The following is a 20,541-nucleotide window of genomic DNA, read 5'->3' as shown; positions in this document are numbered from 1 at the left end:
AACCAAAACATGGCAATGCAATTTTGCAAACCAGAGTGGGAATAAGAGGAGCTAACTGTATAAATATTATTTCACTTGTGCTCTTTTTCTTGCCTAGTGGTATTTATATTGCCAAACCTATCTGGGTGTTTTGACAGCTTTCTGCATTATCTGGTTGCATCCTATTACCCAAGGACAGAATTAAATTCGTGTAAAAGAGTTTGTTACGATTCAGTCCCAGTAGAATTTTGATGTTTTAAATAGGCCAGACAGGGGAGGGTAATACATAAAACCAGCACTCCAAAGATAAAATCAAATCCTAAATCAAACCCAGAAAGTATTTCAGGAAAACAGCTATTCGGTTTTGTTTTGGTGGTTTTGTTTTGTACTGTATTATAATTGAACTAAAGTCTTTCCATTCCAGGAAAGCAACTGTCTTCTTCAGGCTTTTCCTCAAATTTCAAATCTTGACTATTACAAGGTAAAAAAATATCTAGGTTTGATCTTAAAGCCTTTTTTTTTTTAATGTACCAAATAGTTACCAACCACAAAAGCATTTAATTGCATTGTTGTTTCTCAGAAAGGTTATAAGCATCTTTGAAAGTGCTGCAAAATCTAAAATAAGTCTCGGTTAGATAAGAAAGCTAAATTTGACAAAGCCTTCATTTTGTATCTCCTAATAGCTTTTACACCAACTTTCAACAAGTGAGGGGTTTCCACAAATGCCCAAGAAATCCAGTTTATCCACCCACACAGCCCAACCCTCTGCTCCAAGTAAGCGTACTACCAAGTCCAAATGGTAAAGCTTTCCTATCACTTAATGTAGTTATTACTCGAAAGGCTATTTAACCTGTGTTCAATGTCTACAGTACACATTGCAGTCTAAACATTTTCTAAAGTGCCTATAAATATGTTTATACAAATTAGCGTTATAGTATCAGGATTATAGAGAAATTTTTTCATATAATATAGAACAGAAAAGGCCTAGAATTTAAGTCAAAACTACGTGTGTTTCTATCCTTGCCGGTTGTTCTGGAATGCAAGTGGAAGGAAACAATCTGCTTCAATCACCTGTGATTTTCAGAGAATTCCTGATGGTAAAAGGGGCAAAAGCTAATTCTCGCTTGTGCTTACTCAGGAGAGGCTGCTTGGAGGTCCAGGGGCATTTGATGTTTAGAGTCCAGTGGACATCTCCAAGTCTATAAAATCTATAGTAGAAAGTAAAGCTTAGTGAGGTTTTAATTACAAAGAGATTGTGCAAATATTTAAAGTGGTATCAACCATTATTAAATTCAAAAATCCCATTAAAATTTTGGCTAATCTGAATGGCAGTTCGGGAGTTTTAAAAAGAGGAACCTAGGCAAAAATCGTAGATATTACAGATAAAGGGTTCAATCTGAACACTTCACCCAGTTTGAGAAGCCTGGCCCTGAGACCATGTATTTTCATGGCTTTAGAGCCTCCGTGGTAGATTCCTCTTTGTTTAATGGGTTAGAATTTGGGCCATGAATAGAAAACTGGAGCCCTGGTGGTGAAATGGTTAAGAGCTCGGCTGCTAATCAAAAGGTCAGCAGTTCAAATCCACCAGGCACTCCTTGGAAACCCTACGTGTAGTTCTACTTTGTCCTGTAGGGTTGCTGTGAGGAACGGTACAGAGAAAGAAGGCCCTCAGCATGCCCACCCGGGGGGAGGACCTTGGTGTTGCCATCACAACCCTGAGTACGTGGCTGACTGACCTCTCAGCCGGACGCCCTTGCACACCAGTTTTCAGCTCAGGACGCACTGAGACCCTTCCAACCGGGGAAGGTGAAAGCCCCCCCGCCACACCGGCCTCCGCTTGCCCTCTCCCGTGCCTTGTCATTCTGGGGGGCTCCTCTAACGGCCTTCTGGTTGACCTGTTGAGCCTTTAAACTTCGGTGAGTAGGGACTCCATGCTGCATTCTCATCCAGCGCAGAAGGTTTTAACTAACACTGTTTTCAAAGGAAAATGCATACTCTGCCTTTTAAACCCTACGGATGCCTTTGGCACCTAAACCTAAGGAAAAGTTCTCATAAATCACCAAACTAACTATACACACAGCAAGGAAAGCAGATTCTTCCTGGGGCGGTTTGAGGAGAGCGCCAATGGAGGCTTCAGGGAAGAGCACGACAGGTCTCCTGTTACGTCCTCAAATGCTCACATGGCACAGGACGCTGACCTGGACATGCTCACGGGCAGTAAGGATATAAGGGGTATTTCTCTAGCGTCAGCGTTGGTAGTTGTGGCTTCGCTGGGCCATATTTCCAATTTCCTGGACTTTTAGCTCTGCCTCAGAGATAGATTTGGAGAAATGGCAGGTAACCAACCCACAGGAAAATACCCGATGCTAATGGAGATCAGGAACAGACTTCTGAAGAGAGCTAAATAAGAACTTAAAATGACCCGCGATGTGTGTGTGAGAGAACTAAGAACACCGCTGTGGTAAGGCGAATGAGTATTACACAAAACATTTTCTCCTGACGTCGCCCTGAACTGTCTCAGCGGCTCTTGCATAAACACCCATGCACCATACGGAATTAATTCTAAGCCATTTCTCACCTGCGCCATTCTAGTGCTTCATGCAACCAAATGAAGCAGAATTAACCAAACCTATTAGATTCATTCCTAATCCCTAAAGGACTGCTTTCTTTAGCATTTCCATGCTAACTAAAACTTTTTTTTTTTCTTAAGACTTCAGATGTGGCTGCCTCCTAAATATAATACCTATATAACTTCCTAAAATTTCTCCCCAGATCTGAAGAACAATTAAGAAAAGGAGGAGAATGTTGGGGAACCCACCCAAGAGGCTGGCTCTAACGCTGCACCGCCTTCCCCCGTTAGCCCACCTCCCCTCCCCTGGGTTTCCAGACGATTCTGGGTCCTGTTACCTGTTTGTGTCATCTCCCCTACTGGACTGTGGGCCCTTCATGTCAAGAACCAGGCCTTACGCACTTAGCTGCAGAGGGTAGGTGCTCAACTAAAGCTGGATAGAGCATGAAACTGAAGGTGTCATCTCTTCTTAGTGAAGGTCTAGCTCAGCCCCAGGTCATGGAGGGCTGTGCAGATATTGGTCCTAACCAGGGGCAGAGCTGGCCTCTAGTGACCTCCCAGAAGTCAGCTGAGAAGCATTGGCCCCACCCTGGGACTCCCTGGCCCAGACCCAGCACAGGTGGTGGGAGGAAGGGAGTGAGTGTCATCTACCAGCACCCGCTCAGGGGAGCTGATTCCAGGTGGGACACGCAGGACAGGGTGCCTGTCAGTACGCCAGAAGGAGGGCCCAGAGTTTTCTGTGAAGGGTGGGCTACGTGAAAACACTGCGCCGCTCTGGGAAGCCCCTCAATCTGATCCGTGAGATGCCATGATCATTACTTCATAGAGCTCAAGTTCCCAGTGAAATTGAGGCTGGTTCACAACTCATGACGCCGGATGCCACATAGAAAGTAAGTCAAGATACAAAAGAAAACCATTTCTAGTAAAAAGCAGGTCTGAGTTGTAAGACCACTTTAAGAGTGGAGCTAAGCAGCAGACGTGGAGCTGCTAGGGTTGTCAGGGAGGGTAGAAAATATCAACTGCATTGGAAAAAAAGGATTCTTCAGACAAAAGTACAAAACAGCTCAGCGTGGGTCAGAGGCCGCCTGGCCTGGGCTCTCACACGGTGGTTTCTATTGTTTCAATCACTTCCAGGTCGGACTGCGACGGCGACAGGAGGGTGCACTCGTCAGGCTCCCAGCTGCTCTCAGGGCTGTAGTCTTCCTCGGAGCTCAGCTCAGCCCCATCTTCGGTGTCCTCGTCGCCCGACTCCACGTAGTGAGCCCCGATGGCGTTGATCCCCGAGTCCTCGGAACTGGACGGGGAGGAGCAGTGATCCAGTTTCAGCGTGTTGCTCTCCTTTGGGGTTAAGGCGTGGTGTGGGGAGCCCTCCTCCGGGCTGGCTCTGCGGGAGGGCGGCGCCGGCGGCTTCTGCACGTAGCACATCTTCCCATTGATGCACTTGACCTGGTAGTTGTCAATAAAGAGGTCTGAGATCATACAGTACCTCGGGGACTCGGGGGGCAGGGGCGGCTGGAAGACGGATGCAAATTTCAGAAAGTGTTCAGTCAGAGACACTGAGATCTGAATAGTGTTTGTGGGCTCCCGAGGCTGGGCAGGGATCTCTGTGCTGGGGAGCTGCTCCACCGGCGTCATGGGCTGGTACACGTATTTGCCTGTCAGGAACACAAAAGACATGGTTGGGATCTGAGGGGATCACACAGACTACGTTACCCTAACTATCATGGTTTCTCCCTGAGGACTCTGAATGTCTTTAAAAATATTTGAACCACAGCGTTTCAAAAGAAACTAGTAATAGAATCCTTCAAAATTGTTATAATCAATTAAAGACAGAGCAGGGCATATAACAGTTTTCATCTGAGAGACTCAACACACTTGACAAAGCTTAATTTATGAGACTTTCTAATGCCTCTGAGGTAGGTGGGAGGTTATTCACCCGTTGCCATCAATTTGATTGTAATTCATAGGGACCCTACGGGACAGGGTAGAACTGCCCTATAGGGTTTCCAAGGCTGTAATCTCTATGGAGGCAGACTGCCATATCTTTCTCCCGCAGAGCAGCTGGTGGATTCGAACCACCAACCTACTGGTGAGCAGCCAAGCGCTTAACCACTGTACCACCAGGCCTCCTTAGGTGGCTACTCTAGTCCTTATTTTACGGGTGGCTTTAACTAATTTACCCATCATGCTAGAACGAAGAATGCCCATGATACAGTATGGTAAAACCACAAATGATAAAATAGTACAAAATACTATCATTCCATCTTTATCTTTAATCACAATATTATCATTCCATCTTTATCTTTAATCACAATATGTTAACATATACATCAAAAACTGGAGGAATATACACCAATTTGTTATCATGATTATGGAAGACTTTCACTTTCTAGGTTTCTATATTTTTAGTCAGGATGTGTGTGTCTGTGTGCGTGTTTATCTTAAATGGGCGATGGCCTATAGGATCATCCTGGCCATTCTCAACGGCTGGGGTAAGGTCTGGGAGATGACATGATCTCTGTCAGGATACCAAGCTCATCAGTAGCCAAAGTAAGAAGTGGTGAGGCGGTGTCTCCCGACACCAGTTCCATCGGCACTAAGCAGCCTACACCAAACAGCAGCAAAGGCATGGGTGATACCAGCGCTGTCCTGCTGGCAGGGGCAGATTAACCAGTAAGCAAGGTACACACGGGCTTCCTTGTGCTTACTTACTAAGCTGTAGTGCACAATTTCACATGAGTTTCATCACATCTTTGATGAAACTGTGCACTAAAAAAAAAAAAAACTACAGATCAGTAAATAAGCACAAGGAAGCCCGTGTGTACCTTGCTTACCGGTTAATCCACCCCTGCCTGTGGGATGTTTCTAGGAAGCCAAGAAGCTCATTTCCAAACCTTCCCCTCTACTCTAAGCCCTCAACTGTTTCCCACATAGTTTACCTGGCAACAGCAACAATAAAAAAAAACCCACTGCTATCAAGTTGATTCCTACTCATAGGGACCCTATAGGACAGAGTAGAGCTGCCCCATAGGGTTTCCAAGGAGCAGCTGGTGGATTCAAACTGCCAACCTTCTGGTTAGCAGCTGAGCTCTTAAGCACTGGGCCACCAGGACTCCAGTTCACTCGTCGTGAACCCTAAATGTATCTACTCCTAATGTGCCCCTCTCCTCTTTACTTCATTCTGCATTTAGCAAAGCTTCCCAAGTGCGAAGGAAATTTGGAGATGAAACCTACCCAGTCTTTAAGTCTCAAAATAAAAAGCTGAAGAAAAAAACAAACACCAGAAAACCCAGAGACAACATGCCAAAATTGTGGGCACCAGCTTGGGTTTTTTCTGAGTCCAGATGTGTTAATCAGTTTACGCTGTATCTTCTGCACGTATTTATGATACGGTCTCTCACCCTCAGCCCTACTGACATTTTTGACTGGATAATTCTTTGTGTAGGGGCCTGTCCTCTCCCTAGTAGGGTATTTAGCTACATCCCTGGCCTCTGTCCGCTAAATGCCAGTAGCATCTCTCTGCTAAGTTGTGACAATTAAACATGTCTCCAGACTTTGTCAAATATCCCCTGGGGAATAAATCCAGGGCTTCAAACCAGTTCGTTTCGGTTTGACCCCGTTTAGAATTTGCATTTCCATCCAGATGTACTGAATCAGAATCTACATTTTAACAAGATCCTCAGGTGATTCTTAGGTATAACTTTCTGTTAGCAATGCAATTTCTCAGCAGGGGGTTGAACCGAAATGAACCAGTTCAAAGCCCTGATAAAATTGAATGGCTGAGAACCACTGATTATGGTATTCTCATGAGCATCTATTTGCAGGCAAATCACTCCTTATGCATGACACTTGCCCCTGTTTGTTGTATCTCGTGGTCAGACTGCAAATTCTTCTATGATAGGAGCCACATTTATAACAAAAACTATCTTAGGTTTTTAAATAAATAAGCCTGGGAAGAATAGCAACTGGAGATCAGAAACGTGAGCAGCAAACCATGTCACAAATAGCGCAACATCAGTAATCTATTCAGAGCAATTATTTTTACTTGTTTCTTGACTCCTATACCAAAAAAAAAAAAAAATCAAGCTTAGATGCCACAATGTCTTTGTAACTAAATTACCCTAAAAATATCTCCAGCTTTACTCTGGAGTACAAACACATGGAAAAAGTACAGTTGAAACTGTTAAACTTTTGTGTGCCCAGGTCAGCTTCCAAGCCTGGACATTTATCACACAAAACCTACGATCTGCTAAAAATTATAAAAGAACCCAGTCACATGTGCCCGGGGAACTATGTTTAAAATATACCAGGTATCTTGATTTCTCTGCCAACTATAAAAGAGGGTATTATTAACTTATCAGCCAAAGTTCAGATTAGGTAAGAGCTAACACATGGGGTCGCCATGAGTTGGAATCAATGGCAGCTGGTAGCAGTTTGGTACCGCATGACCTCTGCCCTCAAGCTTGTAGGCACTCACCTCTGAAGGGGCAAAGGAAGCTGACCTTCAAGCCTCTCCCTCCAAACCCTACAGCCCCAGGATGAGAGAGATTTCTGGGCAAGGGACAGAGCTTTGGTTTTTCCTGTTCTCGGCGGGTGGGCTGGTGGCTATTGAGTTCAGGAGGCTGTGGGCAGCAGGCACTCAAGAAATGCTTGTTGCAGAAGGCTGATTAAATTCATTCCAGCCAAAGAAACCTCTGGGTTAGTGACCCACTTGTCACAGCCACGCGGGAATCCTGGCAGAAGATTCGTGCCTGCCAGGACCCACTCTCATTCCCAGCTCTCAGCAGTCCACTCAATGGAGAAAGAAGAGTCTCTTCAATAAATGGCTCTGGGAAAACTGAATTTCCACACCCAGAAAAATTAAACAGGATCCATGCCTCATACCACACACAAAAACAAATTCAAAATAGATTAAAGACCTAAATCCTAAAACTAAAACCATAAAACCCTTAGAAGAAAATGCAGGATGGGCAAAGGGCCTGAAAAGACATTTGACAAAAGAGGATATTTCAAGTGACCACCAAACACATGAAAAGATGTTCAATGTCATTAGCCACCAGAGAGATGCAAATCAAAACCACAATGAAGTACAACTTCACTCCCACTAAGTGGGTTAAGATTAAGGGGAAAAAAAAAAAAAACAGAAAATAACAAACATTGGCAAAGATAGTGGGGAAACTGGCCCCCTTACCCACCCATTGCTGGTGGGAATGCAAAATGGTACCGCCTTTGTGGAAAACAGTGTGGCGCTTCCTCAAAAAACTAAAATTAGAACTACCATATGACCCAGCAAGTCCACTCCTAGGTATATACCCAAAAGACTTGAAAGCAGAGACTCAGAGACTTGTACACCAATGTTTATTGCTGCGCTATTCACAATAGCCCAAAGGTGGAGACAACCTAAATGCCCATCAAGGGATGAACGGATAAACAACTTGTGGTCCATACATACAATGGAACACTACTGAGCCAGAGAGAAATGAAGCCTTGATACATGCTACAATATGGATGGAGCCTGAAATAATTCAGTCACAAAAGGACAAATATTGTTAATAATCCCATGTTTTCAGTTTCCTCAGTGTAAAAAGTGGTTGGAGATCTCTACCTTATAAAGTGGCTGCAACGATTAAACATGAAAATACCTTTTAAACATTAACTCAATGTCTAGTACACCACAAATATTCCATTATTGTTGTTGTTTATATGGAAGGCAGAGACTGCCTGGAGGTCTCTAGGCCACTTGAGGGGCTTTCAAAGGTCACCATTTGGCCAGCCCTAACAGACCTGTGACCACACATTCCTAAGTCTCTGGTATGCCCTGGATGGACCACAGTTCTCGGCCACCCTACGTTCATCACTTACCCAGCCTCTCAAGCCCTATAATCTTCTACCATATATCCTTTCATGGACATAATAATTTATTGAGCCTCAATTATGTGCCAGGCATTTAGCTAGGGGCATGGAGTTCAAATAGCAAGCAAAACAGACCATGTCCCTGGCCCGTGGAGTCTACACTGGGGGGGGGTGGGTGGACACATAAGCAATAGTCACACAAAAAGACATGTGAGTACAAACTATGAACAGCGATAGGAAGAAAAAGCAAACAGTGATTAGAAACTATATTAGGTAGTCATGGAACACAGACTTTCTGGAGCCACTTAGGCTAGATGGCCCCCTGAAATTATTGCCCTGGGGAAATCTTTAAACCTTAAATACAACTATCCTCTGAAGTCATCTTTAAACCAAACAATACACCCAGTGCCGTCGAGTCGATTCCGACTATCAAAAAAAAAAAAAAAAAATTTTTTTTTTTTTATAGGTTAGCTTAATTAGAAAAGATTGTCTGCCTTGAGCATTGTGTTCTTTTAAATATTATCTATATGAGATCAAACTGACAACAGCAACTCAAAAGGTTAGATGAGAAGCTCAGGAGGCAGTGAGTTTGTGTTGATGATGGTGAAACAATTTGGAAAAGGATATCAAGGAAGGTGGCACAACTTTAAGAATGTAATCAGTGTCTCTGGATTATACCTGTAGAAACGGTTGATGTATGTTTTGCCATGTATATCTTCACACACACACACACAAAAAACTGTATTTGGAGGTGCTTGTTTTGGCCCAGGGAGTCAGGCAAGACATCTCTGAGAAAGTGACAAGGCATAGCACATACGACCTAAGGACTAAGTAGGACCTGACCCAACAAAGAAGTGGGAAGAGCCACAGTGGCTACAGCATGTGAGCAGGAGGAAGGACAGTAGGAGACGAGCCTGGTGAGGACCAGACCATGCAGCACCCTAGAGGCCATGTTACCAAAAAAACCAAACCTGTTGCCATCAATCTGATTCCAATTCATAGTGACCCTATAGGATAGAGGAGAACTGCCCCAGAGGGTTTCCAAGGAGCAGGTGGTGGATTCAAACTGCCGACCTTTCGGTTAGCAGCTATAACTCTTAACCACTGTGCCACCAGGGCTCCAATAGGCCTGGGGATTTTATTTTATACGGTAGAAAGTCATTCCACGGATCTCATGAGAGAAGCAACATGACCAGATTTCCTTTTCTACTTACTTCCCTTGCTGTATGGGTTTGTTGTTGTTATGTGCTGTGGAGTTGGTTCCGACTCATAGCACCCCTATGCACAAGAGAACAAAACACGCCCAGTCCTGCGCCACCCTTACATTCATTATGTTTGAGCCCATCGTTACAGTCACTGTGTCAATCCATCTCATTGAGGATCTTCCTCTTTTTCATAGACCCTCTATCAAGCATGATGTCCTTTTCCAGGGACTGGCACCTCCTGATAACATGCCCAAAGAATGTGAGAGGAGGTCTCACCATCCTTGCTTCTAAGGCACACTCTGGCCATACTTCTTCCAAGACAGATTTGTTTGTTTTTCTGGCAGTTCATGGTATATTCAGTGTCCTTCGCCAACACCATAATTCAAAGGCATCAATTCTTTGGTCCAGCTTTCACATGCACAGGAGGCAACTGAAAACACCATGGCTTGGGTCAGGCGGGCCTTAGTCCTTAAAGTGGCATCTTGTATGGGTTTAGAAAGAGTTAATCCAAAGCACTAAACAGACTCCAACAATCAAGCCACTACCTCCCCCCAGTATCACACTCAGATCTGGGTTAAAGTCAAATAAGTGAGACATGGCATGAAGAATGCCATCAACCATCAAGCCCTTCATCAACAGGACTTCCGCAGCCTACACTGGTCCAGCCGTGTTTTTCACACCCTGAAGTATGGGCAGCTTCTCTGGTGAGACCTGCCTTAAAACCACATTTCTGTAACTGCCATAAGCCAAGATGTTTACCACTCTCGCCAATTCACAGCAGGCAATCTGAAGAGAGAAATAACGAAAGCACTAGACTTTTTTTAACCATCCTTAGTACTACTGGAAGGAAACCCTGGTGGTGTAGTGGTTAAGAACTATGGCTGCTAACCAAAAGGTGGCCAGTTCAAATCCACCAGCTGCTCCTTGGAAACTTTACGGGGCAGTTCTACTGTGCCCTATAGGGTCACTATGAGTCAGAATTGACTTGATGGCAACAGGTTCGGTTTGGTTTTGCTTAGTACTGCCTGACTCGAAATCATGTAGCTGAGGGATAGATAGATACACGCAACAGACCGACCGGGGAAAAGAGAAGAAGTGTAGAATACATCCCTCTGAGAATCCAGTCTGAGTCACACAAACATCCGTGAACACCACAAGAGGAATGGTAAGTACGATGCTGTGCAGTGCAGTGGAAGAGTTCAGAGAAAAGCGGGGGCTGGAAGGGCTGGAAAAGGCTCCCCCCCCCAACCACCCCCGCCAGAAAACACAGCACGTAAACTGAAGCAGAGCTAGGATGTGGACAAAAGGAAGCGGTATGGCTCCTGAAAATACAGAGGTGAAAGAGAGGGCGTTCGAGGGACAGTGGAGCAGGGGACTCTCCTGTGACCGAGACTAGTCTCACCGGACTGGAGAGATAGCAATGCCCTTTGCAGATGCAATAAGAGACACCCTGCTGAATACATCCTGATAAGTCTGGCTAAAATAGGCTGTACTGGGGCGGGGTGGGGGGGAAGCAGACAGTGAGAACTTTCTTAGGCTCCCAGTTCCTTTCAGGTGGCTGTAAGAAGCCTAGCTGCTAACCAAAAAGGCTGGCAGTTTGAATCCACCAGCCGCTCTTGGAAACCCTATGGGGCAGCTCTACTCTGTCCTATAGGGTCGCTATGAGTCAGAATGGACTCAATGGCAACAGGTTTGATTTTTTTTTTTTAATAACAAATATGTTTTATCTCTTTCCATTTAATCTGGCGAACGCTATTTATCTACTGGAGCTGTTCTGCAGAGCTAGTTTAATTCAGTAACTGGTTAGAAAAGGGAAGCTAAGGGGGCCTTCTCTTAGGAATGGGTCTCTGGGGGTACGATGAAGCATGACAACGGTATGTTGACGAAGAAGAGAACGGCTGCTGACGGTGCATGCAGACTCGGCCAGTGCTTAGTAAGCGCCTGCAATCTGCAGTGCAGGAAAGCCCTCAGAGAGAAGCCTGATGGAGGGGAACGGGAACACACGGGAGAGTGGCTGAGTGGGGAGGCGACCACCTTTATCAGGTGCAAAAAGCCACATGAGCACGGGCCCTTTTAGCTAAAGATGGCTGTTACCAGTGCCCGTCAAGACCTCTGATTTTACACCAAGCCTTGATCATGTGAGCACACTAGGAGACCACTTGAGCCTCCTGTCTTTCTCTGCAAGAATCACTGGTTCGTGGGCTGAACTGCCAGACTGGACGAGAGAGCTCTAAAGCTGCGGTGTGAAAAAAATCCATTTCGCAAACAAAGAATCTTCCTACGGGAGGCAGCAGACTGGTGAACCGGGACATGACGACCCTGGTGTCGTTTTCTGCCCTCCCACTGGTCCACAGCCAGGCAGCCCTATAGAAGCAGACGAGTTATTAAAAATAAAACGAGTGATTAGAAACCATTAATTCAGTGGACAGATAGAGCTGACAGACCAAAGCTAAGGGAAACCATGTAAGACATCTGTCACATTTCTCTGTTGATCTGCGGATGAGAAGTTCAGAAATTCTGAAGGAAAGGATGCTAACCAGTCAACCTGATCTAAGGAAAATACTATCTTGAAGCATCTGAAGTATCCGTGTGTCACGGATTGAATTGTACCCCCCAGAAATCTCTCTCCACTTGTATGATTGTCTGCCATTTTATCTTCTGATGTGATTTCCCTGTGTTGTAAATCCTATCACTACGATGTAATAAGATGGATTAGCGGCATATTGATGAGGTCTACAAGGTTAGATAGTGTTTTAAGCCAATCTCTTTTGAGATATAAAAGAGAGAAGCCAGCAGTGACACATGGGGACCTCATACCACCAAGAAAGCAGCGCCAGGAGCAGAGAGTGTCCTTTGGACCTGAGGTTCCTATGCTGAGGTGCTCCCAGACCAAGGGACGACTGATGACAAGGGCCTTCCTCCAGAGCCATCAGAGACAGAAAGCCTTTGCCTGGAGCCGGCGCCCTGAATTCAGACTTCTAGCCTATTGGACTGTGAAAGAATAAACTTCACGTTGTTAAAGCCATCCACTTGTGGTATTTCTGTTACAGCAGCACCAGTTGACTAAGACGCCATGCTTAGCACAGGGCCCACAGTAGGGACTCAGGAAATGTGTATCCAATTTTTTTAAATGTATCTTTGTTAAAAGGCTATTTTTGGAGCAAGCCTGCCTGTGCATTATTCAAGAACCCCATTTTCAAAATTATACAAACCAGAATGGCATTCTGGAACTTGATTTTTTAATAAAGAGCCAAGATAAAAATGAAACACATTCTAAATATCAACGAGATGTCATTTAAAATCAAATTATTTAACATTTATGTATATGAATTTATATTTCCCTATGTAATTAAAGAAAATGTACTGATCATATTTTTTCTTTCATCAGTGCTAACGATTACCTCTTGTTTCTCTTGGATCTGTGGTTAGGCCAGACAATCTAAAAATTGGCGCCACTGGGAAAATGCAGAGTTTGGGGTAAGAAGTACAAATTTAGGATTTATTAGCTAAATAGTGTCTGTTCTTCACTGCCTGGAGCCCTGGGGGCACAGTGGTTAACAGCTACACCTGCTAACCAATAGGTCGGCAGTTCAAATCCACCAGCTGCTCCTTGCAAACCCTCTGTTGTATAGGGTCGCTATAAGGAGTTTACTCAACAGCAACAGGTTTGGCTTTTTTTTTTTTTTCGCTGCCCATTTCACTACTCCTGAATAGGGATGAGGAGGCTCAGATGATGGCACCAAAGCTCATGTTGAAGCTTTGTTCTTGGACTATGTCTTTGTCACATAAGATGGGCTGTAGTAAAATCTACAGAGGGAACCAACCCATGGTTGACTCAAAAGGAGTCCAGGTTACATTGAGACTGACTGTGGTCATTCAAGTTACTGCCTCCCAGCTCCAAATTCTCCCCTTAGTGTATGCTCAGCTACAGTGGGCAGCATCCCTCAACCATCTTTCCTTTACAGTGAGCACAGTGTTGAGCTTCCTCAAGCCAATAAATAAGTGACTGTAAGATACAAGGAGACTCCATCTGGTGCCCTGCAGGAGGAAGGGGCTCTCCTGTTGTTGGCTGCTGCATGGTGGGGGCAGGTGAAAACCGCACCCCCCCCCCACAAAGCCCATTGTCTTTGAGTCAATTCTTACTCATAGCAACCCTATAGGACACAACAGAATTGCCCTGTAGGGTTTCCAAGGAGCAGGTGGTGGATTCGAACTGCTGACCTTTTGGTTAGCAGCCTGAGCTCTTAACCACTGCGCCACCAGGGCTCCAAGGGGTGAGGATATCTGGTGGAGCTCTACCAAAGCTACATACCCAGGACATTTGGTTCCTTGGTGGCCTTGCAGCCTTGGCCTGGCCAGGTGATACCCTTCCCTCTCCATGTGGAAACCAGTGTTCTGAAGGCCTCCCGCCCCCACCGAGTCTCTGCTCCCACTGCACACCCACTGCGTTAGCTGCTGATTGCCTGCGTCCCACCTACACTCCAGAGGGATGATTCCTGCTTCCACAGCAGCTGCTGATGAGTCCAGCCTGGGCAAAGCAGCCGATGTCTCCACTCTCCTGGCTCTGAGCTCCACTTTCTCTGAAGAGGTCTGAACCCCTGCCTTGAGGAGGAGAGCTCCTGGCAGATCTGTCTTTCCTTTGGTCTTCTTCCTCAATGCTAGGGCACCATAGAGAGTCTCCTTGGATCTTAGAGTCACTTATTTATTGGCTTTTAATAATTACATTAAACATTCCCCCTGTCTAACCCACTCTGTGGTTCCTGTCTCCTGACTGGACTCAGAATAATTCCATAACCAAGGTCAAGGTGTGGGATTTCTTATAGGTGGTGCTTTCTGATTTGTTGCCTGAAAAAAATGTAAGCATTATATTAATAATGTATATATTTGGAACCTATATTAGTAGACAGTACATGTTACACATCTGATTGCTCATAATTCTTTAGATATTTTAAAATGAAAAAAATGAAATTTTTAACAGGTTTATTATTAATGAAGCAGGATTTAGAAGAATGCATTATATAAAAGCTACTTTTTTTTTTAAAGAGCATGGTCTTTGGTGCTTGAATATTTTTCTAAATAACTAATGTCAAAATTAACTAAGAAAAACAAAGAGAACTTACTGATGGCACTTGATTATTCTTCCCCAAAGGGGACCTATAACCATTGAACTAAAAGTGCTTTCCTTGAAGGAAGCAAAAAAACAAAAACTGAATCAAGCCTTCATGATAGACCAACAAATGTTAGTCTCAGTCCCAGAGAGAAAAATGCAGAGTAGGTTGCCAGTTACGTTCAGGAGCTTTCTGGATGTGAGCAGAGCATTGTGGCTGGCCAAGTGCACGGTGCTGCCATCTTCCCGAGAGTCTGGAAGAAAAGGGGCTTTGAAGAAAACAATGGGAGGGACAGGATGGCAGCACTCCTCCCAGTAAAGGATGTGGGACGTCAAAGGCAGACTCAACCACTGGAGAAAGGACATCCTGACTCACATGTGAAGTCCCAGACAAGGCTGGAGCAGCGTGTAAAACAAACCCAGGCATTCCGCACTGTGGTGGGCGCTGTGGGGGCTTCCGGCTGCTCGTTTATGTTGGGTGTGTGGAAATTTATGATGACACCAGATGCCCGTATGGTCTTAGCCGGCTGATACTCCAGGGAGATTTGGTAAGATGATGATATAGATCTTCACGGCCAAATAAGATTTTCCTGGGTCTGGTGAGTGTTGAAAAAAAATTTGTAAGACAATAACCACATCAAAAAAAACCCTTGCCAGAATCACTCAACAGTGATTCTGACTCAGCCAGGGTACAACCACCGGAAAACAGAAGGGAAAAGGCCTCACAACCACAAGCATCAGCCTTGCAGAGAAAGAAAGCCACAGGCCTGCGGGGCAAAGGCTGTCGCTAAAAACCACTTCCAGGGGCAGCCAGCCCCGGAGCAGGGACAAAGCCTGTCCAGATGGACGTGCCTGAGATAATCTAGGAGAATAAAAGCACCCTGGGAATTGTTTAACTGTGCAGATGGCTGGCTCAAAAAGGTCCCCAGCTGTTCCTGAAAGAGGCATCCCCATTGGGGAATTAAACGACAACAAAAAAAAATTTGCTAATAAAGAACCAAATAGGATTTCTGTGAATCCTTTGCAAACTAGGAGCCTGAGAAGTCAGATGAGGTCTTCTTGAGGGTTTCCAAACCCAGATATTAACGAGGCTTTTATCGCCTCCATCTGAATACAAGTGGGCCACATTCTATTCAAAACAGGTAGGGAGTTCACTGATGAATGCTAATAACTCAGAAAGTCTATTGTTTTCCCATAAAACCTCAAAGGATCACAAAACGGACGATGACGATGAGGGCAGGAAGAACCACCTTTCTTTACAAGAAATGTTTTTTTGGGAACCCAGAGAGAAAAAAAAGATGTATTCGCATATTGTACTGCCTGAGGAAACTAATTTAAAAACCACTCTCTTTACTGGTGGCGGGACTCTTTACCTGCAATGATGACCAGATACTGTCACGGTGATATAGGCAAGTATGACCAACTTTGGCTTCCACGAATGGGCAAAAATAACGTGCCCAACTTTTTGATGAGGCCACCTCAACACAGGGTCCTGTTCCTCATCTCCAACTGTCCCGTGGGCCAGCTGGCTGAAGCAGCACTGAGAAGCCCCAGTCGTCCATCCCTGAAGGGCAAACGTGCGCTGTATTATATCTCCAAATGGGTTAAATTATAGAGCTGGAGCCAATTCCTCGGTAATAGAATGAGAAAATCACATACATCATGGGATATTTTCTTCAGTTATTTCCAGCAGGTTTTCTTTTTTTTTTAATTTTATGTTATTGTGTTGTAGGTGAAAGTTTACAGCACAAATTAGTTTCTGATTCAAAAATTCATACACAAATTGTTTTGTAACATTGGTTGAAATTCCCACAATGTGTCAGCACTCTCCCCCTTTCCCTTTCCACTCCAGGTTCCCCGTGTCCATTCATCCAGTTTTCCTGTCCCTTCCTGTCTTCTCCTCTTTGCTTTTAGGCAAGTGTTGCCCATTTGGTCTCTATATACTTGACTGAACTAAGAAGCAGTTCCTCACGTGTGTTCTATATTTTATAGGCCTGTCTAATCATTGGCTGAAAGGTGGGCTTTGGGAGTAGCTTCAGTTCTGAGTTAGCAGGGTTCCTGGGGGCCATAGTCTCAGGGTTGCTCTAGTCTCTGTCAGACCAGTAAGTCTGGCCTTCTTTATAAATTTGAATTTTGTTCTACATTTTTCTCCTGCTTTGCCCAGTGCCCTCTATTGTGATCCCTATTAATGTGGTCGTTGATGGTAGCCAGCACCATCTACCTGTTCTGGGCTCAGGCTGGTGGAGGCTGTGGTCCATGTTGTCCATTAGTCCTCTGGGCTAATATTTTCCTCCTGTCTTTGGTTTTCTTCATCCTCCTTTCTCCAGATGGTATGGGACCTATAGCTGTATCTTGGATGGCCGCTCAATCCATCAGATTTTCTAATAAATGTTGTCAGCATGATTTTTTCCCCACGTGCTTTGTTTACCAACAGTTTAGATTTCTTAACTATCATTTTAAAATGTCAGTTCTTTCTCACATTATTTTTTATGCAATTTCATTCCAGTTGTGATCATGAATGAGGCCGAATTTGGAAGGATAACACCACCTGATGTCCAGACTTCTTTTAAACCTATGGCAATCAAGACAGTGTTGCTGGCATCAAGGTGGATCAAAAGAGGTCAGTGGAGCAGAACTGAGAGGCGAGAAACAGACTCACGCATATATGGGTAAGTGGTTTTTTACAAAAATGGAAAGGCAAGTCAGTAGAGGAAGTACAGTCTGGTCAACAAATGGCATGGGAAGAACTGTATAACAATATGCACAAAAATAAAAAAAACTTCAATCCACACCTGACGCCACACACAAAAATCAACTCAAAATGGACCCCAGACATAAATGTAAAACTTCAAGCTATAAACTGTCTAGATGAAAACACAGGAGACAATTTTTTATGACACTGAGTTACAGAAAGCCTTCTTAGATCTGACACCCAAAGCACAATCCAAAAGAACAAATTGGTAAACTGGACTTTGCTAGGGACTGAACTGTGTCCCCCTGCAAAAAAAGTTATGTTGACGTCCTAACCCCTACACCTATGAATGTGAGGCTGTCTGGGAACAGGAGTTTTCTTTTGTTACATTAATAAGGCCCCACCAAAATAGGAAAAAAAAAACAAACCCCTGGCCATTGAGTTAATTCCTACTCATAGTAGCTCTACAGAACAGAGTAGAACTCCCCCCGCTCCCCCGCCGCCCTGCCGTAGGGTTCCCAAGGAGGAGCACCTGGTGGATTTGAACTGCTGACCTTTTGGTTAGCAGCCATACCTCTTAACCTCTGTGCCACTGGAGTAGGGAGGGTCTTAAATCTAATCACTTCTGAGAGGTGTTTTGTAAAAAGAGTAGCATGTACACACACACACACACACACACACACACACACGGAGAGACACTAAAGAACCCCCAGGGCTGCTGACAAGAAAGGGCCGGCCCCTAGACCCAATGCCCTGATGTGGACTTACAGCCTCCAGAGCTGTGAGGAAATAAATTTCTGTTCTTTAAAGCACCCACTTGTGGTGCTGTTTGTTACAACAGCACTAAGGAAACTAAGACAGATTTCATCAGAATGAAAACTTCTGCTCTTTGAAAAACACGGTTAAGAGAATGAAGAGACAAGCTCAGGCTGGGAGAAAATATTGGCAAATCATATATCTGATAAAGGACTAATATCCAGAAAATGCAAAGAACTCTCAAGACTCAATAATAAGAAAACAAACAAGAAAAAATAGGGACAACGTTAGGAGGCCTAATACATGGCATAAACAGTATACAAAACATTATAAAGAATGTAGAAGAAAAACTAGATAACTGGGAGCTCCTAAAAATCAAACACCTATGCTCATCCAAAGACTTCACCAAAAGACTTTTAAAAAGACTACCTACAGACTGGGAAAAAGTTTTTCGCTATGACATTTCTGATCAGCACCTGATCTCTAAAATCTACATGATACTGCAAAAACTCAACTGCAAAAAGACAAATAACCCAATTAAAAACTGGGCAAAAGATATGAATAGACACTTCACTAAAGAAGACATTCAGGTAAAAAAAAAAAAAAAAAGACATTCAGGTAGCTAACAGATACCCGAGGAAATGCTCACGATCATTAGCCATTAGAGAAATGCAGATCAAAACTACAATGAGATTTCATTTCACTCCAACAAGGCTGGCATTCATCCAAAAAACACAAAATAATAAATGTTGGAGAGGCTGTGGAGAAATTGAACACTTACAGTACTGGTGGGAATGTAAAATGGTACAGCCACTTTGGAAATCGATTTGGTGCTTCCTTACAAAGTTAGAAATAGAACTACCATACAATCCAGCAATCCCACTCCTTGGAATATATCCTAGAGAAATAAGAGCCTTTATACGAACAGATATATGCACACCCATGTTTATTGCAGCACTGTTTACAATAGCAAAAACATGGAAGCAACCAAGGTGCCCATCAATGGATGAATGGATAAATAAATTATGGTATATTCACACAATGGAATACTACGCATCGATAAAGAACAGTGAGGAATCTGTGAAACATTTCATAACATGGAGGAACCTGGAAGGCATTATGCTGAGTGAAATTAGTCAGTTGCAAAAGGACAAATATTGTATACACCACTATTATAAGAACTTCAGAAATAGTTTAAACTGAGAAGAAAACATTCTTTTGTGGTTATGGGGGAGGTGGGAGAGGGGCATTCACTAATTAGATAGTAGGTGAGAACTACTTTAGGTGAAGGGAAAGCCAGCACACAATACAGGGGAGGTCAGCACAATTGGACTGAACCAAAAGCAAGTAAGTTTTCCTGAATAAACTGAATGCTTCCAAGGCCAGCGTAGCAGGGGCAGGGGTCTGGGGACCATGGTTTCAGGGGATATCTAAGTCAATTGGCATCAAAAAGTCTACTAAGAAAACATTCTGCATCCCACTTTGAAGAGTGGCGTCTGGGGTCTCAAACGCTAGCAAGCAGCCATCTAAGATGCATCAATTGGTCTCAACCCACCTGGATCAAAGGAGAATGAAGAACACCAAGGACACAAGGTGATCATGAGCCCAAGAGACAGAAGGGGCCACATGAACCAGCGACTACATCATCCTGAGACCAGAAGAACTAGATGGTGTCTGGCTACAACCGATGACTGCCCTGACAGGGAACACAACAGAGAACCCCTGAGGGAGCAGGAGAGCAGTGGGATGCAGACCCCAAATTCTCATAAGACCAGACTTAATGGTCTGACTGAGACTAGAAGGACCCCGGTGGTCATGGCCCCCAGACCTTCTGTTGCCCCAGGACAGGAACCATTCCCGAAGCCAACTCTTCAGACATGGATTGGACTGGTCAATGGCTTGGAGAGGGATGCTGGTAAGGAGTGAGCTTCTTGGATCAGGTGGACACTTGAGACTATGTTGGCATCTCCTGCCTGGAGGGGAGATGAGAGGGTAGAGGGGGTTAGAAGCTGGCGAAATGGACACGAAAAGAGAAAGTGGAGGGAGAGAGTGGGCTGTCTCATTAGGGGGAGAGTAATTGGGAGTGTGTAGCAAAGTGTATATGGGTTTTTGTGTGAGAGACTGACTTGATTTGTAAACTTTCACTTAAAGCACAATAAAAATTATTAAAAAAAAAAGAAAGAAAACAAACAATTAAAAATGGACAAAAGATTTGAGAAAACACTTTGTCAAAGAAGACGTACAGACGGCAAATAACACGAAAAAATGATCAACGTTATCTATCATTTTTGTTGTTGTTTAGTGCCATCGAGTCAGTACTGACTCACAGCGACCCTATGTACAACAGAACGAAACACTGCCCAGTCCTGGGCCATCCTTA

At 44.3% G+C, this 20,541-nt stretch overlaps 1 protein-coding gene across 1 annotated transcript in view; it reads right to left on the bottom strand.

Annotated features, from left to right (window-relative positions):
- Positions 1 to 484: 484 nt before the first annotated feature.
- C1H3orf70 (chromosome 1 C3orf70 homolog) overlaps positions 485 to 20,541 on the bottom strand; it is an 81,649-nt gene continuing 61,592 nt past the window's right edge. The window contains exon 2 of the mRNA XM_023551548.2: positions 485 to 4,203. Within this exon, the coding sequence (XP_023407316.2) occupies positions 3,647 to 4,203 (557 nt within the window). The 3' untranslated portion in view covers positions 485 to 3,646. The remainder of the gene's footprint in view (positions 4,204 to 20,541) is intronic.

This window comes from Loxodonta africana, chromosome 1 (assembly GCF_030014295.1).
Source record: "Loxodonta africana isolate mLoxAfr1 chromosome 1, mLoxAfr1.hap2, whole genome shotgun sequence".
Taxonomy (NCBI): Eukaryota; Metazoa; Chordata; class Mammalia; order Proboscidea; family Elephantidae; genus Loxodonta; species Loxodonta africana.
Note: the sequence above shows the minus strand (reverse complement) of the source record. Positions and strands in the feature narration are given on the sequence as shown.